General features: G+C 43.8%; 1 protein-coding gene across 28 annotated transcripts in view; it reads left to right on the forward strand.

Annotated features, from left to right (window-relative positions):
- Positions 1–25925, forward strand: part of ANK2 (ankyrin 2) — a 274403-nt gene extending 248478 nt beyond the window's left edge. For all 28 annotated transcript variants that reach the window (XM_041459280.1, XM_041459285.1, XM_041459291.1 and 25 more), the window contains 12 exons: positions 852–873; positions 10485–10559; positions 10946–11077; positions 11455–11601; positions 12738–13017; positions 14674–14953; positions 16398–16490; positions 16894–16977; positions 17981–18145; positions 19040–19222; positions 20113–20204; positions 23704–25925. In XM_041459280.1, coding sequence (XP_041315214.1) covers positions 852–873; positions 10485–10559; positions 10946–11077; positions 11455–11601; positions 12738–13017; positions 14674–14953; positions 16398–16490; positions 16894–16977; positions 17981–18145; positions 19040–19222; positions 20113–20204; positions 23704–23887 — 1737 coding nt within the window. In that variant the 3' untranslated portion in view covers positions 23888–25925. The remainder of the gene's footprint in view (positions 1–851; positions 874–10484; positions 10560–10945; positions 11078–11454; positions 11602–12737; positions 13018–14673; positions 14954–16397; positions 16491–16893; positions 16978–17980; positions 18146–19039; positions 19223–20112; positions 20205–23703) is intronic.
- Positions 25926–26372: the final 447 nt, after the last annotated feature.

Raw genomic sequence — 26372 nt, forward strand, 5'->3', positions numbered from 1 at the left:
GTATAGGAAATTAAAGCTTTAATGCTACTTCTAAATTTGCATATTTTTCCATAGCCAAATTTAAACAACATGTGCTGGTGCGGGCAAATGCTAGCAGAACTGAAATAAACTTAAATTACAAAGCTACCTCAAAAATTTTCTTCTTGAAATTTCATGGCCTGAGATTGTGTTTTGTTCAATTCTTTTTTGGCAAGGACTGTGTTTTCTTTTGAATAACAGTAAAATTGTATGGTTTTTATGATCTGTACCCAAATAACTCTGAAAAATCAAAAAGGGGGCCTTGTGAGGGCCATCTCGGCTCCCATTTCAAGTATCAATAGCTATTAATGGCATCCAGCCCCGTGTCGTGCCTTGGGCAGTTCTGCCATCATTGGTGCACCTGCATTTCATCATCACTGCGCACAGAGGCAAAAATGCAGTTCATGCTCTCAGAATGGATGTGCCCAAGGAATCACAAAGCATGAAACCTCCTGGTTGCCTTCCAGATGGACCATATGCCTTCACGTAACCATACTGGACTGTTTTGCTTTAGACAAGAGGAAATAATTTAAGAGAAATGCAACCAAACACCTGGAAATGCAAAAGTTTAGGTCCTCTACGCTTACTAAGAGCATTTAAAGAAAATACACTGCAACATTTTGCATCTACTGTTGACCATAACTATAGTGAAGTAACCATTTTCCTGGTATTAGAGACCCTAAATAAATTAAGCCATGCTTCTACTGTTATTTTAAATGCATTCTTGGTTCCATTTAAGTCCATGTGTCTCCATACAACTAGCATTTCACCTGTGGCTTCTGTACAGCAATTATAGTTGAAGTTTTAAATCTCCTGCTTTTTTCCTCTTCCAGGTTGATATGACTTCAGAAAAAAGTAAGATTTTTTTTTTTCTTGAGAATGTTATAATGCAATTTGTATGAGAGATGTTAAGAGTAAAGATAAGCATGAAAGAGAGCTAAGTTTTAACTGCTATTGCTAATAACATCAATACTTTAAAAACTTAATAAAAACCAATGTAATATCTCAGCAGCTATCCAATTCAATACAATTAACATGTAAATTAACAAGTAATACAGTTAAAAACCGTTCATCTAAGCCTTTACTTTCCTTTGACATCCCTAGTGAACCTGCTATGGCTATTTTGCTTGTATGAATGCTCATCCCTCCATTTTTTTGTTTTCTCCATTTGTTGACACAGCTTCTTGCCTCATATTTGAGACAGATGACAGTATCACTTTTAATGAAAACCTAATGAGCACTCCAATCTACTTTGTTAATCTCATGGAATACAACCATGCCAAAAAGTGATACTGTCCAAAGGAATCAGCCTGTTTAACCCTCCCTCCCTTGCCCCACCCTTTACTGTGGTGAAATATGGCTGGAAATCTGGCCTGGCAGCTTGGCACAGCACAAACACCCTCTGTACATGCACCATCAGGCTGTGACCATGAGCGACCACGGGCGAGGGGCTCGCAAACGTCTCCCTTATGGGAGGGGCAAATCAAGTGAATCTGCACACACAGAGGTGTCTCTAATGAGAGCTGCTTCCAAATGCAACCATTTCTTGGATCTGTTCAGAAAAAGCAGGACACCTGCCTTGTCTCCAGTTTGGAGTGTGATGTCTCGCCTCCTCTGCAGTTAAAGTGCAATGTCTTGCATTGTCCTCCTGCCACTTCCTCACTGCCTGCTCTGCCAGGGCCCCAGAGAGCCCCAGTGAGTGCTCCTGCTCCAGCCACACACTGTCTGGAGAGCACTTCCTATTTATTTCCCACTGGAGTTGCTTTGCTTCAGGCTGATTAACTCGATTATTGGCCAGTGGAAGAGCCATACATTTGATATTTATGAAAGCACATATTGCAAATTTACAAAATTACTGGCTGGCATTTCAGCATGCACCAGACAGTTCATTGTAAAGCAGCAGCACCAAGGACCACATTTTCAGCACCACAATACCCTGCAGCAATCTGTCTCTAATTAATGTACAGCACAAATATTAGCATTCGTTACACTCAGGAGAACAGCATAGCAAAATGGATGTATTTTACAAATAAAAGCAGCTCATTATGTGTTGCTTAAAGTCTCCTTATTTGCATTAGTTCTTTGACTTTCACTGGGGTGCTGAAATGTGCAGTTCCATGTGACATGCTACCTTTAAAGGGAAAATGTCCATCTGTGATTCCTAAGCATTGTGTTCTGTTTGTAACTTGCTTCAGTTCTCCAGTGTTTTGTTCTGTTCAATATCCATTTTCTGCTAGTCCTTGCTGAAATGAAATATTACCAGCAGGCAGTTATGGCATAATGGGAATTATCTGCAGCCACCTTCCTGTATATTGATTGCCAGATTAGACAAATATTTCACCACAGTATGTTTACAGTATTTTCATGTACCTTTAAATTTATATGAATAACTTTTAGAGCTCTTGTTTTTAACCAAAGCTACATACCCAGCAGCATTTGCAACACCTTTGCTTTGCATGGAAATAACTTGCCTTACATGAATTGTACGTATGTGTCTAGTGTGACTGTCTGTGACTTTGGGTTGCCATACATTACATTTTTTAAAACTCTGAAATCACTTCTAAGTTGATTCACAGTTTTTTCTTATTATCTCTCCTTTTCTTCTCTGTCTTCTCTTTCCTCAGTCAGTTCATTAGTTGTCAATGAGGATGTTCCAAGGAAAGGACCATGCCTCTTAAAACAAAAGCCTGTTTGTTTCATTGTGTAGGTGTGAAATCCCCTTAGATGAAATGCCGGTTTGCAGCTGATTCAGATCTCTACATATTTGATCATATTTTAGATTACTGCAGAATTACTTTTTGCTTTTTATTTTGGTCATTAAGAAAAACAAAACTGCTAACCCAATGTTATTCTGACAGTTTGCTAACACTGGCTTTCTCTTAGAGGAAATCGACTTTCAATCAGTTCTAATGCTTTCCCCCTTTTTCTTGTTTTTCTTTTTATTTGAACATTGATCTGTAACATCTGAACAATCTTGAGATGCCTCTCTTTGTGTAACTTCACTGTGTTTCTTCTGGTTTTGATTTGAAATTTTGTTGTTGTTGTTTTGGGTTTTTTTTAGTGGTGTCCTGGTTTGGTTTGTTCCAGCTTTGATACTGTATGTGTGGTTGTGCTCTAGAGATAAAGTGAAGCAAGTTATTTCCTGCCATTTTCCTTTTCAGTTGGTTTTTTTCCCATCCCCCGTTAGCTTTGCTTTGCTCTTGTACCCTCAGATCTTGTGGATCCACCATTCCCGGCCCATTTTGTTGACCTTCCTACCACTACAGTCAAAGACTGTCATTTTCAGTCCTGATTACATTTTCCAATCTCTATTTTTGATTTCCATTTTACTTTCAATGTTTTTCATTCGCATCAAAGATGACGAGACAGAATCTACAGAAACATCTGTCCTGAAAAGCCATCTGGTTAACGAAGTCCCTGTACTAGCCAGTCCAGACCTGTTGTCTGAAGTTTCTGAGATGAAACAAGATCTGATCAAAATGACTGCCATCCTGACAAGTGACCCTTCTGATAAATCAGGCTCCATTAAGGTGAAAGATCTTGAAAAGTCTGCTGAAGAAGAGCCAGGAGAACCTTTTGAAATAGTTGAAAGAGTGAAAGAGGACTTAGAAAAAGTAAATGAAATTCTGAGAGGTGGATCCTACACCAGAGAAGAACATGTTTTGCAGAAGTCCCTTTCCAGACAAGAACCCTTAGAAGAAGAATGGATCATTGTCAGCGATGAAGAAATTGAAGAGGCCAGGAGAAATGCTCCATCAGAAGTCACAGAGCCGAGCCGCGTAGAAGTCAGGGTAGACAAAGGGACAACAAAAAAAGGGGAGCCAGACGTGACAGGTGCAGAGGATTTAAAAACACACGTTTCTCCTCATGAGGGACAGCCACAGGCCTTACAAGAGGAGGTAGTAGAAGAGAAAATCAAAGCTGCAGCAGTAAGCAGGGATTCTGAAAAAAAAGGAAAAGAATCTCCAAAAACTGGGAAATCAAGCTCGCAGGAGCAACAGAAGGCAGCCTCAGAAGTTAAAAAGCCCGTTAGGTCAAAACTACGAGAAAAACCAAAGCCAAAGGAAGGCAAGGTGCACGGCAGCGGAGAGAAACTGAGACTGCCTAAGCTCACTGCAGACGAGGCACCGGCTGGGGAGCCTGGCCTAAAGGTGACAGGTGCTCCAGAGCCTAAAGCTGTGTCCCCTGTTATCGAGGAAACTCCCATTGGGTCAATAAAAGATAAAGTGAAAGCTCTTCAGAAACGAGTGGAAGATGAGCAAAAAGTACGGTCAAAACTGCCCGTCAGAGTTCAGGCCAAAGAAGGCCCTGCCGAAAAGGCGCCTAAAAAACCAGCGCAAGTCAAAAAGCCCGTGGCACACAAAGCCCAGCCGCCCGTCTCACCTTCTTCTAAGACAGAGAGACTGGAAGAGACCATGTCTGTTCGGGAACTAATGAAAGCCTTCCAGTCAGGGCAAGACCCGTCCAAGAATATTTCCGGACTCTTTGAACACAAATCTGTCAAGCAGAAACAACAGGCCCCTGAGAAGGAAACTCCCCGCAAGAAAACAATTCCTTTGCAGAGTGAAACGAAGCGAGTGTCAAACCTCAAGACAGACAAACAGAAGGACAAACCAAGCATGGTGTCAAAAGCAGAGAAAGAGCCACAATCAAAGAAAGGAAAATCTCAGATTTCCACCATCGAAACTGCCAAAAAAGCTAGTGGCAAAGACCAAGCAAAAGATCAGAGCAGTAAAAAGCCAACCCAACCTCTCCCTCCAGTAATGGCTGCTGAAAGTGCCAAAGAAACAGCGGCTGGGAAGAGCAGGACTTCTGACGATCAGGGAGATCTTGACTTCCAGATCAGCCCTGACAGGAAAACCTCAACAGACTTTTCTGATGTCATTAAAGAAGAACTGGAGGATAATGACAAATACCAACAGTTCCGACACCTCTCAGTGACGGAGGAGGGAGAGGTTAACTTGGAGCAAGTACTGACCAGTCCTTTTGGTGCTGCTTTTCCCACAGAGTATGGCAAGGATGGATTCCTTCCTGCTCTTTCTCTGCAAAGTGCTGCTCTTGATGGGAGCTCAGAGAGCCTTAAACACGAAGGTGTGGCTGACTCTCCAGGCAGCCTACTTGACGGGACCCCTCAGATCAGCTCGGAGGAAAGTTACAAGCATGAGGGTCTGGCAGAGACTCCCGAAACAAGCCCAGAAAGCCTTTCATTCTCACCAAAGAAAACTGATGGGCAAATTGAAGACGCTAAAGGAGCGGCTCAAGTACACACAACAGCAGAAACATGTTCAACGAAGGAACTCTCCTCAAAGGAAGATGCAAAAGGTATTACTGAGAGGCAGCTAGATGCTGTTACCGCGACTAGTGAGTCTCATTCTGACCATTTATCAGAAGAGCATGTACCTCCAGCCTCTGAAGAAGAGGCTGATAAACTTAAAGAAAGTAGCTCAGCTTCCATTGTGAAAGATATTAGCAGGGATAAAGAATCCAGAACCACTGCACATTTCACTAAGTCTTCTGAAACACATGACACTGCTTTAGAGAAAGAAAAAGATGTAGCCTCTGAACGCCGTCTTACAGTTAGAAGTCCCCAGAAATTGGAACTTGCACTTGCTAGCCATGATAGTGAAGGCTTTAGCCCAGTTGCAGATGACTCTTTGACTATAAGTCATAAAGACTCCCTGGAAGCAAGCCCAGTGCTAGAAGATAACTCATCACACAAAACGCCCGACTCTTTGGAGCCCAGTCCTATGAAAGAGTCCCCCTGCCGCGATTCCCTTGAAAGCAGCCCCGTAGAACCAACAGTGAAGGCTTGTATTTTGGGGCAGGGTCCTCTTCCGTCTATTCATAGCAAAGCAGAAGCCTGCCCAGAGCTGGCATCGGTGCGTTCCAGGATTCTCCGTGACCCTGAGGGAAGTGCCGATGATGACAGTCTAGAGCAAACATCCCTCATGGAGAGTTCGGGGAAAAGCCCCATTTCCCCCGAAACTCCTAGTTCGGAAGAAATTAGCTACGAAATCACACCTAAAATGGCAGACATACCAAAGTCAGCCACCATCCCTGAAGTCAATGAAGAACCGGAGGACGATTCGGAAAGTGAACCAAAGAAGAGATTCACCCCTGAAGAAGAGATGTTTAAAATGGTGACCAAAATCAAAATGTTTGATGAATTGGAACAAGAAGCAAAACAGAAGAGAGATTATAAAAGGAGTTGTAAGCAAGATGAATCTTCTGTGGTTGCCAATTCAGAAGCCTCACGGGAGGCTGAAGCATCGGAGCCAACTACTGTAGTAGAAAAAGGCATACCCACGGTGGTGACACCTGCTGCTGAATCTAGAAAGAGTTCTTCCTCTTCCGAAAGTGAGCCGGAACTGACTCGGCTCAAAAAAGAAGCTGACTCAGGCCTCTTAATGGAGCCTGTGATCCGAGTGCAGCCACCCTCACCGTTACCATCTAGTATTGACTCCAGCTCTAGCCCTGACGAAGCAGGTTTCCAACCCATTGATTCCCAGCCGTGCTCTGTCGGGATAGGTGAGGTTAAAGCGCCAGGCAAAGGTGACAAAGAGGAGCTGCATATCCTTGGGCACAGCTGTAAGCCTTCCATGGGCACTTGTCCCTCCGATGGTTGTGCGTCAGCAGAAAGTGCAGAATCAAAATGTTGTGATGGTACAGGTGACTGTGAGATGGTCGGTCCCGATGCTCCGGTCACACGATCTGGATGTACTCCCTGTCACTCTGTTGGTGACAGTTCTCAAAAAGAGGTTCATGCTGAGTCTTCACTAACAATGGGGCAGTGTGAGGCTACTGAAAAAGGTGTTAAACCCACGGCCCTGTTACCACGCAGTGATCTCATTTCGATGGGAGCTGTGTCAGAAGAGGCAGATGGTCTTTCTCATGGACACGGTACCACCGAGTACTCTGTCCCACGCGACAGCAAACTGGCTGAAGGTGACACCACTGACCATTCTGCTTTGGCAAGGGATTCAGGAAAAGCAGATACAGGTTGTGAGACATCTCACAGGGCTGCTCATGCTGAGGAGCCCTTACCAGAGTATTCGTCCCTAACCACTGGCACAGGGGAACTCGACAGCTGTGCAGCAGATGCCACTGACGGTAGTGCTCCATATATAGTGAGCCCTTACGAAAATGTGTCTTCTGGACATTTCTTCATTGACTCTGAAAGTGAGGTAGGATCTGGTAGAAGTCTGCTATCTAGGGAAACCTATTCTATTGCAGAAGGGAGAGATCAGACTGGTGAATCTCTACTTAGCAGAGACACAGGCAATGATTATTGCTCTTCAGAGGAAGTGTACATGGAAATAGAGCCCAAACCAGAGGATGGATTTCAGACAATATCACAAGGGTCTCCGACCTCAGAATCAACAAAATTATCTGAATCTGCCCTTGAGGATATGAGACATGAAACAGAGAAATTGGTGGGTCAGGTTGTCATCACAAGAACCGATGTGGATTCTGACATGTGGAGTGAAATACGTGAAGATGATGAAGCTTTTGAAGCTCGGGTGAAAGAAGAGGAACAGAAGATATTTGGGTTGATGGTAGACAGGCGATCCCAAGGCACTACCCCTGACACGACACCTGCCAGGACACCCACCGAAGAAGGGACACCACTCAGTGAACAGAATCCTTTTCTTTTTCAGGAAGGCAAGTTGTTTGAGATGACTAGAAGTGGAGCAATTGACATGACCAAAAGGAACTACCCAGATGAAAGCTTTCACTTCTTCCAAGTGGGCCAGGAGCCTCAGGAAGAAGTTTCTTTATGTGAAGAAGTGAAAGAAGCAGCAGAGGCAGAATCTTCAAAGCTGAAGGAGTCAGTGGACCCATTTGCACCGTCAGAGTCAGAGGAGTCAGATATACAAGAACAAGATGCATTGAGATATTCACCCCCATCACCTGAGTCTAATGATGGATCTGAAGAAATGGGTGAAGGTGCCAGTGCAGGCACTGCAAAAGCAGATCTTAAATCCAGAATTCCAATTAAAATGGGTATTTCAGCTTCTTCAAAATCACCAAAGAAAGAAATTGCTGCCTCTGAAGCTGAGTCCCTCTCCAGAATGGAGACTGACACGGTTGATAGCAGTCAGGTGCCTTGCCCCATCTCTCCCGAGCAGTGTGCGGTAGAAGATGAATTAGATTTTTCCAAAGTCACTCGATTGGTTAGTTCTGAACAGGGTGAGGAGTCCCCAGACTCTTCCCCAGAGGAACAGAGGTCTGTGATTGAAATCCCCACTGCTCTAATGGAGAGTGTGCCTTCTTGTGAAAGCAAATCCAAAATCCCTGTAAGAACAGCTGCTGCCGCATCGCAATCCTCGCAACAATCGGAAAACGAGAGCCTTTCCCCGGATGACTTCCTGGACAGTTCGCAGTGTGAAGGAAAAGATGACCAAGCGAAACCAAAGTCTAAAATTCCTGTGAAAGCCGCTTTCCAAAAAGCCGAACCACAACACCCGTACGCGGACACGTCCGTCCGCAGGCCAGAGTCACCCAAAGTGCTCGACGTGACGAGCGCAGTCCCTGCAAAGCCAGACAGCCGCAGTAAATCGGAATCTGACGCCAGTAGTCCCGTGGACCCAAAGACCAAACGTTCCATCAAAGCCAGGAGTTATGCTGAGGCAGAGGCAGAGGCCAGGGAGAGGGAGAGTGAGATGAAGTTTGAGTTAGACTCAGATGAGGCAACAACAGCAAGATCGAAGGTATTTTCTTCACGGTTGCCAGTTAAAAGCAGAAGTGCTACAGGCTCCCGCAGTGCTTTTAGTCCCACTAAAGAAAGTAAGGACCATTTTTTTGATCTTTACAAAAACTCCATAGAGTTTTTTGAAGAAATTAGTGATGAAGCTTCTAAATTAGTGGAAAGACTCACGCAGTCAGAGAGAGAACAAGAATTAGTTTCAGATGATGAAAGCAGTAGTGCCCTAGAAGTTTCAGTTATTGAAAATGTGCCATCCAGTGACACTCAGCAGTCAGTTCCTGAAGACATCTTTGACATCAGACCCATTTGGGATGAGTCTGTAGAGACTCAGATTGAACGTATCCCTGACGAAAATGCCCATGACCGTGCTGAAGGTATTTGCCAACGACTGGGATTCCCTGTGCGACGCATGTCATGAATTAAACTCTTTTGTTCTTTGTTTTCTTTGGTGTGTGCGTGTGTGTGCGTTTGTGCACAGGTGTAATGCGTGTGGCATTTTCTTTTCAGCTTTTGGTGGTTAGTTGTGCTTTTTTTTTTCCCTTGTGAGCCGTATTTGGTTTTTTTGTCTTGTGTCTGTGTTCTTGTCTGTGAAACGATCTCAAGATTGCAAACCATAAATGCTTATGGGAAGTGTTACCTTAATAAGCAAAAACACTTCTAGAAATATGTATGGTTTTGTCATTAAACTGATTGCTTAGGTCATGCACGTTTTGGCTTTTGACTTTTCCCTGGCCCTATTACTAGCTATTAACTTCTACTAATAATGAAATGCTTGGGCGTCAATTGAAAGCGAGACAGGCAAATTTATAGACTTTTGAGTTAGTACACAATGAGATCTGCGGGAGTTTTAAACAATGAAGCTTTTTATGTTCCTTTTTTTTTGACAGTCTGTGTCTGAAGAAAACTCTGAGTCACCAGTAACTCTTGTAGTACACATTTTCTGGTGCTTGGTTTTCCTCTCGCCTACTTGTGTGTTAGTACTGAGTAGCCCTCATGGAAATCAGAGCCGGAATGACACGTGCATATCACGAACCCTAAGCAATTTCCTGATTCTGAGGTGTCGCAGTTCACGTGTGCATTCAGGGAAAATCAAAACTCAAATTCCACCATCCTAAAATTAGCTCAGGGGATGGGAGGAGCTGTCAGTCTCACCATTAGTGAAGTGAAGTGAATGAGGACTGACAAATGACTATCTGATTTTTCCTTGCCTTCACTGTCAGTATTCTGTCTCACTCCCCGTCCAAAGGGTCAAAGATGCTAAAATTAACAGTATCTCAAATACAGACCATAATCTGACATGCTGTATGGACTGTTTGAACAAAACTTGCCTTACAACACAAAGAACATGATCAGAAGCACTGGTCCCAGTGACTTCTTCAACCCTAGCATTTACTAAGGAGGCATGGAAACTACGGCTCTTGACTTAGCCTAAGTCTTCAACTGAACTTTACAATGAAGTTTTAGAGTAAAATGCCTGGCCAAAATAGGCATAGTAGGTGCTTCAGTCCTAGATTAGGTTTTCACATGAACATCTGATTTCCAAGTAGAAAAAATAGATAGTCCTGTGCTTTTTGAGAAACCAAGCTTTTTGGCTTCATTTGAACCTAGGAATTTACAAGCCTCACTTGAGTTACGCAGCCTGTCCACATTTAGACACAGCAGCTAGGAAAAAACAGCGCTTTCCCTTCTTGGGCTCTCTCTCCTATGGACATGGTTTTTAACTTGCAAAAGGCAACTTCCAGCTCTCTTTGACCTTTAGATCAACAGGATGATCAGGAAAGGACAGAGGAAAGACTGGCCCACATCGCGGATCATCTTGGATTCAGCTGGACAGGTAAAGTGCACGTTTTCTGCTCCAGAGATAAAGGAGGGGAATGGTCCACACTCCTCTCATGTTTTTTTTGGATGATTTTCTGATTATCTAAAAATGTTTTAGAAAAATATTTCAGAAGCTTATTTTGTTTGGGATACTAAGAGTCCTAAATGGGTTAACAAAGGAACCTGCTCTAAACAATCACTTTAATATGGTGGATTTAATAGACTTGAGGCAGCAAATGATAGTGGGGACAAGTGAAAGTAACATGGATTGAGATGGAAATGTTTTCTCAGGTTTTGGGGTTAAACTGTAATTCACAGAAATTTACTTTTCTTTGAATGAAGTTAGACCAGGGGAGTAGTAGTAGTAGGAGAACTCTTTACAGAGATGGATTTCTTTTTCAGAGCTAGCAAGAGAACTGGACTTCACAGAGGAGCAAATTCACCAGATCCGAATTGAAAATCCCAATTCTCTTCAAGACCAGAGCCATGCACTCCTCAAATACTGGCTTGAAAGGGATGGGAAACATGCAACAGGTTTGTCTCCAGTTATTGAGTGTAACTGACTCCAGTCTGCTAAGGTGACAGGTGTGTTGTAATCATGAAGAAAATTTGGGGAAAATTTAGGCTACAGAAAGGATGACCAATGACCATGGATTTTACTCAGTATTGTTTCTAATCTTGTCTGTATAACACAGCAACTCAGCAAATTTGTTAAAAGGAAAAAAACCCAGAGTGCTAGTTTTTATAGGCAGCCGTTTGGTTCTTTTTAGATTTTACATAGCACTGCTTCTAAATGTATCTATAATTTATATACGACATTGGTCAGTCTCCTATATATGCCCTTCCTATGGAGAAGGGAGGGAATGTGCTTGATTCTTAACTGAGCTGCACGTGTCCTTCCAATGGCACAGATACCAATCTGACCCAGTGTCTGACGAAAATCAACCGCATGGACATCGTTCACCTGATGGAGACCAGCGGCATAGACCCCGTGCAGGGCCACGGCACGCGCACGTACGCGGACACGGAGCAGTCCTTGGCACTGGACCACAGTGAAGGTAAGCGGCTCCTGACCCAAACTGTGGGTACCTCTCCAAGCATCACTCTGCTCTGAAGTGTTGGCCCAGGCTCTTGTGACAGAGCACTGGAATCCTGTTTTGAAAGCACAGACAATGTGGATGGATGCAAGCACGGCATCGCAAGGGTCACATTTCACCCGGTAGAAGAACTTTAGCTGATTCCTCAGAAGCAAACACTGTGGCCAGCAACGTTTGCCCAGTTTACGTTGGGGTTTGGTTTTTTTGCTTGTACAAGTGCTTTCATGAGAGTTTAGAAGTTTGTACTAGAATTTGACCAAGATATTAAAAAGGGAAACTACTCCGTGCTTTCACAGAAAACCCCTTTGGATTTGAGTATCCAGGATATTGTAATTCTGTTAGGATGCTATTGCATTTCTTAGGTTGGAAAGTTCAGTGGATTAGATCCAGTGGTTGCAAACTGAAGAAACACCACCAAATTATTTGGCATAAAATCCTCTTTTCCAGGAGTGACACTTTTTGGTGCCTAACTCAATACTGAAGCATATTAGACAGCTGCAAAGGTCCCAGTCTTGAAGAAAATGTAGGAATAGAAGGCTGCTTGTTACAATTCGCATTCTCATATCACAGCCAAGTAGTTTTAGAAGGTTAACCTCTCTGTCCACCTCAAATTCAGTACAAGCTTTTTTGTTCCCCACCTCCCCCCCAATTTGTTCTTCAGAATTCACTAGGTTTCCAGTGACTATGGCACCTATCCCTCTATGAAGTGTTTTCATCTTTTTTTGGTACAGTTGATTTTTCCAGAAGCAGATAAATAATGAATATGGGGGGGAAAAGTCACAAAAATCTATCCTACTGAGCTGGAAAAAAAATCTGTTGTGAATCTTCTATACTTGGAGGGCTTCAAGCATAATTACTTGAGGTAACTTTCTGGGTAACTGTTATTTGCCTGTTACTGTCCAAATCTGGCTGTAGTAGTGGCAATCTAGCATGCCTTGGGCTACTCCTGGAGGCCAGGTGCCCTCCCACTCAAGGTGTTGAAGAACTTCAGGTCACGTGTTGTGCCTGGGGATTTTCAGTGCACACTGAGCATGGGAAGGATTTCTGCATTCTGGTCAGACTTGTAAGGATATTTCTCATCTCTCTGCCTTGGCAAGGGTTTTCAGCACTGCAAGAGGAAGTGTGCAGCTCGAGACACAAGAAAGAACAGCAGAGACTGTCTAAGGACAGCGAGCCAACCGAGCACCCCCCTCTGGTCTCCGAGGAAGACGTGTCTGTCAGTTATTCCCCGTTCCAGGACAGTACTCCCAGGAGTGAAGCCGAAGTGTCCATGACTGAGCTTCTGAGGCAAGCACACAAGGAACAAGCAGAAACTGAATTCTCAGGGAAACCCCAAGACGTGCCAGGGAAACCATCTGCTTCACAACAGGAATACTTGTAAGTGCCGAAAGACCAGGATGAAGCCATAGGGAACAGGTTCTCTTTTCTCTGTGTAATAAGAGGATTTTACAGTTGCCTTTGAAACTTATGAACACACTAGAATTTCCCTCAAATTGTGGTTTTCACTTTTTAATCCATGTGGGAGAAGCCTTGAGGCTGAGGAGAGAAAGTCAGTCTGTCACTGTGAGTACAAAGCAATAACTGTCTAGTACACAGGAAAGAAAAGAGGGTTGATAGAGAAGTGAAGGGGGTTTTATGTCTGTGTTCAGTCCTCATGTCTTGGATGACAAGTGATGACATATTGATAAAAGTAATCCAAAAGGACTCTTTCTTCAGCTTCAGGATGGCTTTTTCAATGGAGGCAATTTTTTTCAAGTTAATCATTACTTACAAAACTCATAACTACCTATTAAGAACTGGACTTGTGCAAGTGCATTTAAGGTGGCCAAAGGAGCAGAAATGGGGTGTTACAGAGGCAAGACACAAGTGCTTACAGGAATAACACGTGATAGAGTACACATAGAGGACCTGTGAAGCAAAAACTTGATTTCTGAGGTGGGGCTGTCAGTGGGGTTGGTGTAATTTGGAATGGAATTTGAAATAGATCATGTTTATTTCTCCACAGATTCCCTGATTATGTGCCCCATGCTGAGACCTCTCTGCAGGGTAGAGTCAGGTATTAATAAGCCAGCAAAATTCCTGCTAGGAGATGCAGCTCCCAGCAGTCAAAGGGCAGCTGAGTCCAGCAAATGGACTTAGGGGGATTCCTTTGCTCAGGATATGCCGGGAGAGAGTGTGGGAGACAGAAAATACCATCTAGGAAAGCTTCTGCTGCAGTGTTAGGTAAAAATACCAATGCTCCCTAAGGATTTGCATCAGGAAATGAATTTCTTTGAGGAACAGATTTCTTTGAGACAATAGTGCCAACAGTACATGAGAGTAATGACGACAGGAATTTCACTACACTGCAGGTCTAATCTGATCTAGGGGGAAAATCGGGCTAGATTTAAATAGGAACATATAAGGAACATGCTCCAAGGGAAATATACAACAATATTGAGTGTGCATTTGCTGGAATTAGATGTATTTTCTTTATACATGTATTACATAGTAACACATATAAAAATAGGTTTAATTAACTTGGGGCAGCAATTAATCATGAATCAGAGTTCAACCATAAAAATACCATTACAAAGAAAAACTGAACCTCTACTAAATTTCTGTTTGCTAAAGCTCCAGAATTCTACATGAAAGTTGTTTTTTCCTCTTTGCAGCTGCACAGCCTGTGCTCAGTGCTGTAAGTGCCTCACATCCTTCTCTAGCGGTCCAGGCTCTCCCACTAAAAAAAAATAAATGGTAGTATGTAGAGATATGAGGGCACAAGTGAAAGCAAAGCTCTCTGAAATACTTTACAAACACCAGGTTTTGCAGACGTGCATGGAAGAGTTGGATATCCATTTGGAGATTTGCTCAGGAAGATAGGTGGCATTCCCAGACACACTGCTCTGTAGCTCCTGTCAAGGAGTATCAGTTATTTCTAGACTTTCCCAAACCACAGAAAACACAACAATACGAAATCAGTGCCTAATGTTCCATTGCTGGAAATGGGGAAGCAGTGCACGGTGATAACTCGCTTGGACCTGTAATTCACAGCGTCACGACTCCAGGAACAGAGCAGTCCATGGGAGCTGGAAAAGCAGCGAGCGGAAAATCTGCGCACTCAAGCACGGCAAAGGGAGAGGTGCAGAGAGCCCCCCCACAGCCCCCGTCCCCTGTGCAGAGAGGAGACTCCCCCATCATCCAAGAGCCTGAGGACACCCAGCTCCACAGGGAAAGCCTCTCTCCAAGGAGATCTAGTCTCGTGATAGTGGAGTCCACTGAGGAGCAGATGGAGAAGTCTGGAAGGGGCTTTGAAGAGGAATCTTTAGAAAAGGTAAATCAACAACTTTGCCTCAATGTAATTGATGCAATAAACAAATTTTTATTACTTGCTCATTCCTTAAGATAAGAATATTTGTAATTAATTTGCATCTGGCACTGAATTTTTCCTCCTTCCCTCTGTGGTTTAAAGGGTCAGGTGATGGCTTTTCTCCCTGAGGTTTTCAAAGTTGAAGCAAACCCCAGATCCCAAAGTCTAGGCTGGTAGTTCTGGTTCTGCTCTACCCTCCTTTGTCCTGTGACAGTTCCATCTGTGCCTGAGAGAGAGAGTGTCAGTAACAGGGCAGAGACAAACCGAAAGAGACATAATGCAGTCAAAGTAATAACAGTAAAGCTCATAAAGAAAAGCAAGGCTAGCCCAGAGCAGCATGAGAAGTGGTGTGAAAGGTCTCTAAAGTCAGTGAGACAGAAAAGAGACAGCAGCTGTGCATTGCAGAGCACTGGAAGAAAGGTGTTTATGTAGCACACAGGCAGTACAGAGATACAGCGACAGGAGAGCGCAGAGGATATCAGAAACTGTACAGGGTAAGTCTTGGGTTGTGTGAGACAAGGGACTTCATGGCAGCATTCAGAGAGGGCAAGACATCCACCAGCAAGGAAAGAGAGTAACCATATGGCTTTTAGTGGAGAATTAGTTTCCTGGCAGGTGAAGGTTTAAGAATAAACAGCTTGCTTTGCCTGTTCTAAGTGGAATAAAAGGAGAAGGCATCCTTGGGTAGGAAATTAGTTTTATAAGTCAAGTTAGAGCGGAGAAGGTGCAGCTGTACTGAGGCAGAAATTGTTTCACCTTTGTGTTCGTTAGAAACAAGGCCTTTTCTCTTTTCTCCTATGTGGCTGAAGGTATCACCTCTAGAATGAAGGGTTTCAGAGCTCTGCCTCTGGGATCTCAGGGAAAAGTGGAATTTCAAGTGTATCAGATGATTGAAAGGGTATCTACAGCAGGGCCCAGTACAAGGGCTGCTGGAGGACAGCTGCCCTCAAAATAGTGCACTGTTTTTTCCCTCTAATACTTTTACTGAAGTGAAACAACAGCAGCAGCTGGTATCACCACCCTCCCTTATTTATTTTCCCTTTTATGTTTTCCTACTACAGCTATTTCCCAGTGCATTCTTTTCAGCCTCTCTTTGCCATCCAAGGTGTTTGTTTAAATTTTTAATTCTTCCTTATGCAGGATAGACAAGTTCAGCATTTGTTACCAATTCTTCCTTTCTGAGGCTACTGCTAACTGTCCTCTTGTCAACACTGTTCAGTCCTACTGTCTGTACCCTGCTCTCTGTACTTCCCCCTGTGGAGGATTTAAAAGGCTTTTGCATATTTTTCTATGTAATTAACCCAGGAAGCATATGCAAAATGTAAGAATTGCAGAGCTGGTGTAGGAAGACAGAAGCTGTAGCTACTGCTAGTACCACACACAGATCCTGCTTCCATGCTTCCCCTAGGAGTTAACAGAGGAGTTAGGTGGGCTGGAGCTCAGCTCAGACGAGGATGAGATGGTCACTACCAGAGTCATTCGGCGCCGGGTGATCATTCAGGTACCGGGAGTTGAATGACTGCACGAGCCTGTGCTGCCTTAGGCCTGAGTTTGTGTTGCACCTCAGTTATTTGGGATGCTCCCAAATAATGCATCTCTGTTGGATAAACCTTAGGATTACAGTAACACTGCTAACCCACCCCTAAACTCCATGGATGCCTCGGCGAGGAAGATGAAGGCTTGTCAGCCCTGTATACAACAAGGTCAAGTAACTTATCTTCGCCTGTGTGCTGTGGCATCACTTTTCTCTGCATGCCTTTTTAAGGATTTATTTGCAGAATAGGTTTTTTCCTAACATTGCTGATTTTTTTCCATTCCGTAACCAATTAACTGATGTTAAAGTGGCTTATTTCAAGACCCGCATGAAGGCCTTGCTTCACACAGCTTTGTTCTTTGTCATACAGGCTGACAGTATGCCTGAAATGCCACCAGAAACAGTCACAGAAGAGCAGTACACAGATGAACATGGCCACACGGTGGTGAAGAAGGTATTGTCAGTTCTGCCCCTTGCTACCTTCTTCCTCTCCAGGAAGGAAAGGAAAGAAAAATCATCCATAGAAATGCCAGACTTTGTGCTATGAAGGGGCATGATTTGAAGAATAGAGTGGAAGGAATGAGAATTTCAGCTCATGAGAGATACCAAAGTTTGAACAACAATTTAGATTCTCAAAACTGTTCTGTTACAGTGTACAACCTAACAGGATCTATTTTGTTAACTTTCATTTAAAGCCAAGGAAAATTCTGCATAGATCCACATATTTTAGAAGATAGTTGTTTATTTCTTTTTTAAAAAACCCACAAAAAAACCCACTCCACTGCAATCTTACCTGTTTGTTTGCTTGTCCTAATGAAAGCAATGGAAGGCTGGGTCTGTAAGAGTCAGACAAACCCAGAGTCTAGATCTTCAAAATAGATCATGCTTTGAAAAACAAATTCTGCACAGCACAGAAGTGAAAGGGGAACTTGTGTGCTCTTTTCTTTATCTGACAACTTGGTGCTCAGTGATTTGGTCTAGGACTTGGCTGAGCTGGGATGGTAGGAAACCCCATCTTCTGAGAAGACATCTCACCCCTTCAGCTGGATAGGCTATCTCTGGAACCTGTTTGAATTCCTGGTGGAATAAACCACCCCAGCCAAAGATTCCTTGATCTCATTGCACAGAGGCAAGTGTGACGTTTCTTATGGATAGGTCTGTGCCTTGAACTGTGCCAGGCAGAGGTTTGGATCATCCACAGGAGGATGCACACCCACCCTCCTGAGCAATTTCACATCTTGAACCCTGTAATTCTCTTCTTGCTTTGGCCAGCCAGTGCCTTGAGAGCTTTAGCACCAGATGAGTCTCTTGAGTAGGAGCTGAGGAATAGAACATGGAACCATCTACGCAGGTTCTTTCATACAGGACAAAATGCCCTTTGAGTAGCAAATACTAGGTAGAGAACAGAGAGGAAATGTTACTGCTATGTCTTTGGGGACTAAACTCCATTCCTTCAGGTGACTCGGAAGATCATCCGGCGATACGTTGCTCCAGATGGCTTGGAAAAAGAGGAAGTGCTAATGCAGGGAACACCGCAAGCGCCCATCACTGTGGAAGAGGGAGATGGTTATTCCAAAGTGGTGAAGCGAGTTGTGCTGAAGAGTGACAGTGAGCACTCAGAGGTAGGGTGTGCTTTGCCCGCCGTGGCACAGAGCAGCAGCACCCCAGCAGGGCTCTTAACCACTGCAGCTTAGCGTGCTCATTCTGCCACTCAGTCCTAGAACCCCTCAGTTACAGCAAGTTTACCTTGCTGCTCTGTTCTTGCTTTGAAGAGGCTAAAAACGTCTATGATTTAAACAAAAACTGTTTTAGAGCCAGGTAATTAAAAATAAAAACACTCTGAAAAGGTAAGTGCCTTCCTGCTGTACTTCACTGTCTGGCCCTACAGGCAGTTGGATCAGCACAACCAAGTTGTGAGGGAGGGCCAGAAGCTGGCAATGGGGTGTGCCCTCAGCAGTGCTGGGCAGTTACTGGCATTGTAAAATACATCACTGATACTTTTGCTTGCAGGAATTACTCATCAGAAGTAATTCTTTAGGAATAAAGTAGCAAGAAAGAAGAGCCTTGATTTCCCCCCCCCTTTTTTTTTTCTATTTTCCTTTTTTCTTTTTTAAAATTTTTTTCTATTTTCTTTTTTCCCTTCTTTTTCCTTTTTCCCTCTTTTTCCTTTGTTATTTTTCCTTTTTTTATATTTTTCCTTTTTCTTCCATTTTCTTTTCCTGTTTTTCTTTTTTACTTCTTTCTATTGTTTTCCTTTCTTCTATTTTCCTTTTATCTTTTTTCCTATTTTTGTTTTTACCTTTCTTATTTTTTTTTCCTTTTTTTCTTTTTCCTCTTTTTCATTTTTTCTTTTCTTTTTTCCCCTGTTTTTTTTTTCTTTTTCTTTCCGTTAAGCTGACCCTAGCAGATCTACACTTTACCCTGTGGAGCCCATGGACACAGCAGTTAATTAGGCCAGTGCACATCATGAAGTGCGGAATTCATCTCCATCTCACTTGTGCTTTCTGACCTTGCAGGTGACCCTGTCAGAACCTGCCATTCTCTCTAGTGCCTCCAAATTCCAGTCCGAGCCAGTGGAGGGCCGGAAAGTCAGCAAGGTCATCAAGACCACTGTAGTGCATGGAGAGAGGACGGAGAAACACCTGGGGGATGCCAGCTTGGCCTCTGATCTTCCATCAGCCAAAGAGGACTTTGAAGAGGTAAAAATAACTTTTATATATTACAGCAGTACAGCAAGTGTGGTCACAACCCCAGGGACAAAGTCTGTTCTCCTGAAAGAACCAAAGCTGGTGGCCCAGCAGACTCAGCTGGCGAGTCCTAAGCTGAGGGTAACTCTATTCTTATACTCGGCAAAGTTACAAAAATATGCATGTATAAATAATGTGTAGTGAAAGCTGGCATTGCAGAATTAGCGAAGATGCTTGCTAAGACTAAAAGAAAACATCATGGAGGCTTTGTGTGAAATGCTTAGAAGTCTTGGGTGTGAGTGCAGTTCAAGTCATCACTGTGTTATCACTGTGGAGGTTATTATAGAAGTGGCTACAGTTAAGCCCCCGCCCCAGCCACATAGATGTGTTCCTCCCCTGCATCCAGTCTCTTGTCCCCTTTATTAGCATGTCTTAGATGTTGAAATAAATACTTAAAAACAGATAAATAGATAAAAGCTGTGCAGCAGTAGGTGACGTGGATATGCATTTTGGGTTTTGTGAGCAGGAATCCAGACCAGCAGCCTGGTCCCCTTTTCCTCACAGAGGCCAAACAGGGGGCAAGAACTGTCTGGTAGAAGTTCAGAGACGGCTTGGGAAGGAGCACTTAGCGCCCAGTTACTGTCTCAGTAAATCCACAAGTCTGGAGCCACTACTGCAACATGCTTTGGTACAATCATTACTGAAATGAAACTGCCCCCAGGAGACACTGTATGCCATGTGTCTGCAGGAGGGAGGGATGCTTCAAAGGATGCAGTTGCTTCTTACAGGTGCCTGTTCAGCATTTTCTCAGCATTGGGCTGTGTGAATATGAAGGACTAAGGTAGGAAGAGCTCCAGGTGTTTTGGGTGTGTTGTAATTTGAAGTTTGTGTTTTCATTGGAGGCTTTGAGCTATACAGGTCAACACATGACAGTGCAAGTCCCTGCTTTGGTAGAGAAAGAAATCAAGAAAGACGATGGATCAGTAATTAAAAGGTTTGGCTTGGCAAGCTGATGAAGTGTTACTGCAAACGAATTAACACAGTCACAGGAGTGGATTGCAGTGAGTGCCTGCTAAGCTTTAGTTGCAGCAGTACTACAGCCATGACTAACCTGGCAGGGGTGATAGCCTACAGAACACTGAAATAAAACACCTTCCACACAACATTGGTACGGGAGTTAATACAAAGGCTGGTATTTATTATCTACAGTTTTATAAGTTTAACAAAGAAGCATAGTTCTAAATGAATGGAGAATGAATGGATGGATGATGGGGAATGAATGAAGGGATGATGAATATTGGAGAATTAATGGATGTATGGTGAATGACTGGATAATAGGGAATAAATAATGATGAATGAGTGATGGGATGATGAAAAAATGGACAATGGGGGATGAATGAATGGATGGTGAAGGGTTGATGGATAAAGAGGTGATATTGGATAATGGAGTGTGGTGGATATCCCATGTGTGGAGATGCGAATCTTGACTCCATGTTTCAGAAGGCTGGTTTATTATCTTATGATATATATTGTATTAAAATGAGACATTAAAACTGTACTAAAAGAATAGAGAGAATAGGATTCATCATGAGTCCTTGAATAGCAGGACTCCTGACTCTCCGAGAGTCTGAGCCAGTGGACTGTGATTGGCCATTAATTAGGAACAACCAACATACACCAATCACAGATGCACCTGTTGCATTCCACAGCAGCAGATAGTTAATTGTTGGCATTTCTTTCCTGACGCTTCTCAGGAGAAACAGCCTAGCAAAGGATTTTTCATAAAATATCAATGCTACAGTGGAGAATGATGGATGGATGAATGATGGTGATTAACAGATGGGTGATAGAGAATTAATGGCTGGATGAAAGACTGGATGAGGATGACCAGGAACAAACAGATGATGAATAAATGGAGGGATGACAGATAAATAGGTGATGGGTAGATGAATAAAGGATGGATGATGGACAGAGGGATGCATGGGACGAATGTATGAATGAATGGATGGATGAGGAATGACTGGTTGATGAAGAATGAATGAAGGGCTGCATGAATGGACAATGAATGATAGAGAATGAATGAATGGATGGGATGAATGAATGACTGGATGGTGGAGAGTGGAGAAAGGGATGAATGAGTGGGTGATGGAGAATGAATGAAGAGATGGAATGAGTGGATGATGGATGACAGAAGGCATGAAGGACTGCATAGGATGAATGAATGCATGATGAATGTTGGGATGCTGGTGATGAATGAAGGGCTGACTGAATGGATAATGGAGAAGTAATGGCTGGATGGTGAATGGCTGGATGCTAGGGAATGAGCAGATGATTAATAAATGGAGGGATGCAAGATCAATAGGTCAATGGCTGGAGAATGGATGAATGCCGAAGAATGATTAGCTAGGTGGATGATAATAAATGAGTGGCTGATGGAGAATGAATGAAGAGATGGATGAGGAATGACTGAATGAAAGAATGAGATGAATGAATGGATGACGGAAAAAAAACAAGAGCTTGCTGAATGAACAATGGCTGGGTGCTAGAGAACGGATCAATGACTGGATGACAGAGAGTAAATAGATGGGTGAGTGATGACTGTGTGATGATGGAGGAGTGGGTGACTGGGACACTTCCCTCCGCCGAGCGCCATTGGCACTCAGCGCTCCCTTTCGCAGTATTATTGTGCTCTTAGCGCCATTGTGCGCCTCTTAGCGGTATTCGCGGTTTTCGCGGGTTTAGCGGTATTCGCGGGTTTAGCGGTACTCGCGGTTTTTCGCGGGTTTAGCGGTTTTTAGCGGTATTCGCAGGTTTAGCGCTTTTAGCGGTATTCGCGGGTTTAGTGGTATTCGCGGGCTTAGCGGTATTTCCGGGCTTAGCAGTTTTAGCAGTATTCCCGGTTTTCCGCGGTATTCGGGTGGGTTTTTTGTGGTATTTGCGCTCACTTAGCTGTTTTCACGGACTTAGCGGTATTCGGGGGTTTCACGGTAAATGCGGTTTTAGTGCTCACTTAGCGGCATTCACATCCACTTTTTTCACGTTATTCACGCTCACTTAGCCTATTCCTGCTTTTTTCCGCAGTATTCGCACTTGGCGCTTTTCGCGGTGTTCGTGCTCACTTCTCGGTATTTGTGCTTACTCAGTGGTGCTTGCAGTATTCACAGTATTTGCGCTCACTTCGTGGTAGTCACACCCACTTAGCACAATTAGCAGTATTCTCTCCTTTCATCTATCGCCCACTCTCCATCCATTCAACCATCATCCAGTCTCCATACATCCATTCTCCATTCCTCATTCATTCATCATCCACTCTCCATCCACCCTTTCAATCATCATCCAAATTTCCATTCATCCAATCATTGTCCACTGTCCAATTATCATCCACCTCTCCATGCATCCATCCAATCATCATCCAGCTCTCCATACAGCCGTTCCTCATACAATCATCATCAACTTTTCATCTATCCATCCTCCAATCATCCAGTCTCCATCCATGCATCCAATCAACAGCCACTCTCCCCTCATCCAACTGTCCACCCACCCATCTATCCATGCACTGTGATGCCTTTCTGTCTGGTTCTAGAAATAAGAGGCAGACACAGGGTGGTAAACAGGGGTGTTGTTATCTAAGTGTCCTTAGGTGCACTTTCCCTCAGGTAGAAAATGCTGAGGATGCACACCTGGAACAACACCTGTACAGTCTTTATTGATTTGCTTATTTTAATTAGCATTCATCCATCTGTACATTCATTGTTCATCCATTCCCCATCCACTCACTCTCCAACCATCATTCTTCAGTCTCCTTTCACTCATCACCCTTTTTCCAGTTGTCATCCATGCTCCATACATTCATCCTTCATTCTCCATGCATCCATCATCCATTCTCCAAGCACTTAGATGCCTTTCTCTCTGATTCTAGAAATAAGAGGCAGACACAGGGTGGTAAAAAGGGTACCTTTATATAGGGATCCTCAGCTGGAAAACACTGAGGATGCACACTCTGCATGATGCATGTAAAATTTTTATTGATTTTGCAAATTACCATACCTGACGAGAGTCCCCCACTAAAATCCACCCAGTGAAGTCATGCCCCCAACTCTAGTGTCTTCTAAATCCCTCCTTGGATAAGGACTCAGCTCTGTTGATAAAAATACTTCTCAAAGATCTGATTTCAACCTTGGTGTCTATGGAATACCATGATAGCAGAGGGGTCCTGGAATTTGTTTTGTCATTCTGCCTAAGAAAATACCGAAGCTGGGTTATAATAACAGGCTACAAACATATGTGTAAAGAGTACAGAGAACACATAAAATAAAAAGGGTAAAAATTCATAGGCGTTAGCTATTGCATCACACTTACACCTTGCTGTGCCTTCTCTCCAGCATGTGTAACTCTGCCTTGGAAAAGCCTGAAAACCACAATTCTCTCAGACCTCCAGAACCGTGGCCTTTCTAAGCTGGGTCTCTCTTTTTTTTTTTTTTTTTTTGTTCCAGGACAATACTAAGTAAAGCCAGCACACAGAAGAGGACTGTGATGAAGGACCGCTATGGAAAACATGTTCACATAGAAGAGCTGGAAGACACCCCAGAAGCGCTCCCCAGGGATGACCTCCAGCATGACCTCCAGCAGCTTCTTAGGCACTTCTGCCAAGAGGACTGGACACAGGAGGCCAAGTGAGAAGCTGCCGCCCCTGCACAGCGCCACGTGACCCCTCCCATACGCAGCCGTCACCGTCCCTGGGTAGCAGAGTCGTCACTGCCGCTCCTACCTGTGCAGCTGCAGTGAATTCATTTCTCCCCATCCCGAGTTGCATTTTGTGCTGTTATGATTTTTCACCCTGTAAGCTAATTTGTGACCAAAGATAGCATCCTTCAGGCAGGATGATTTATCCGCCATGCTGGCACCCTGTCAGCGTCGCCACTTGTCCCTGTCCCTTTGCTCTGGCGCTCGCTTACTGACACGGCCCTTGCCAAGCAGACTTCATCGACAGGCCTCTTCCACTGACTGTGTACATGCACCGTACAAAGGAGTTGACGTGTAAACTGTAAATAGCAGAGTATTTGAACTCGCTAGACCACAGAATACTCACTGCCCGTTGGCATCGTGGGTTACGAGATGCAGTGACCCTGCGGAATGGTGACAGACGACGGAACGGCACCACCCGGACCACAGATGCTGACTGACCCCGGAGGAAGCGCTGCAGAGCTACCGAGTACTAAGAGTTACTGTTTAGAGATCTGGTCTAGGCAAAGGCTGCGCCAGTCAGGCAAAAGGCAGCTGTTCACATGAATCACAGCTGACTGTGGCCATGAATTGTGCAGACACCTTCACACAGCCACTGCAATGTTTCCAAAAGAAAAAGAAAGAATAACTTCCCCACTAGGTACCCAAGTTGCTAGCAGCTCTACCTGCGGCATGTTCGCATATGGTATTCAAGCCTATAGATCCGGACCTGTGGTGGGGTGTATTAAACAATCCTAACTCCGGTAGTTTCCCGTTTCCATCACTGCTTAGCCGACCTCACCGACTGACTGGGAGTGCTTCCTGCTGGCCACTGCACTGTAGATAACTACGGAACAAAGACTTACCCACTATACAAGGAAAATAATTAATTCACCGTGTTTTATCGAGATTGCCTCTTAGCCGATACACGCATGTGGCATTTGAAGGTCAAAACCAAACCCTCCTAGAACCATGTCAGCTTCTTGGCCCTCTTAGCACTGAGCGAGCAGTTTTTATCTTCTGATCAAATGTTTTTTAAAGAACAAGTGCTCACAATCCTTGGCAGCCGGTTTCTGTTCATATTTTGTTATGTAACTATATTATATATATATATATTTCTAAACCGACCCTCTGAAAACCACATTAGCATGTCTGCACTTTTACTTTCCACAAGGGGAACGTAGGGATCTGATGTTTTGGGTGTTCTATACCTTAATATTTAATGGAGGAAGCTCTGTAGGGTTTTAGCATAACACGCATACACACAAACACACCAACTTAATGCTTTTAAACAGCTATCTCATTTTTTTATAGTAGACTCAGCACCACAGTAAAACCAACCCTCTCTTCTAGGAGCAATCCTTTGTCCAAGCTTATCTGGCCTTCTACAATTATAGGGTTCTTTGGTTTTGGTTTTTTTTTAATGACTCACTCAGTGCTCAGAACAAGGGCACTTCCTCATTAAGGTAATAATGCCAAAAGCATGGAAACACCTCTGGAGTTCTGGCTTCCTGTGGGCAGAACCATGAGGTGCCGTGCTGACACTTTTTGGGCAGGCAAGAAAAGAAACTTAAAGAAAAAAGTGTTTTGGCAGCCAAATCGAATGAGACCCCTGATGAAACATCTCACAGCGCATCGTGGCTTCCTGACTGTCCGAGACAGCACAGGAGGGTCTTCAAGGATGGGGCTCTCAAGAAATGCATTTCTGTTGTGTTATTTGCGGTGCAGATGATGTTCTGTGTAACAGCATAATGGTTATTCACCTCTTATTTTGATTTTTTGCTGTGTTATCAGAGAACTTGAATACTGTGAGAAGAAGTGAATTTTAAGTTGACGAATCAGCATCTTGTTCCCATGGTGATAACACTAATTGAATATATCTATGAGGGCATGTATTAGTTAAAAATTAAAAAGATACAACACTAACAATACATAGCTGCAATGTGTACAATGGCTGATTTAACTAAATAAAAATGTACAAGTGTTAAATGTAGCAATGGTGGCTCACTCGCTTTTACTGCTGGCCCGGCGGGATGAGGGATGGTGCCCACACAGGGACCTCAGTGGTGCCATCAGTCACAGTTCCTCTGTGCCCAGCTTGCTCGCTTGTCACAGACACAGCGACACCTCAAGGACACGACCTAAGCCAAAAGCTGCTCTTTCCTCTCTTCCTCCTTTTGCAATGACAGACAACTCTGTGTAAACAAGTCCAAGAATCAAAGAAATCCAACTCAAACCCACAGACAGCAAGCCAACAACCCCACCTTAAAAGAAACTGCACGACCCTCCAGCACACCACTCTCCTGCTGGCCTGAGGACAAGTGGGGAAAACCAGATGAGGATAACAAATGGGGAATTACAGAGACGCATGCGCCCAGGTGAGCATCACTGCCTGTGCTGGAGAGCATGGCAGTGCTGGGGAAATGGGAGACACAACAGA

Source organism: Pyrgilauda ruficollis, unplaced genomic scaffold, assembly GCF_017590135.1.
Source record: "Pyrgilauda ruficollis isolate IOZ18807 unplaced genomic scaffold, ASM1759013v1 scaffold134, whole genome shotgun sequence".
Classification (NCBI taxonomy): domain Eukaryota; kingdom Metazoa; phylum Chordata; class Aves; order Passeriformes; family Passeridae; genus Pyrgilauda; species Pyrgilauda ruficollis.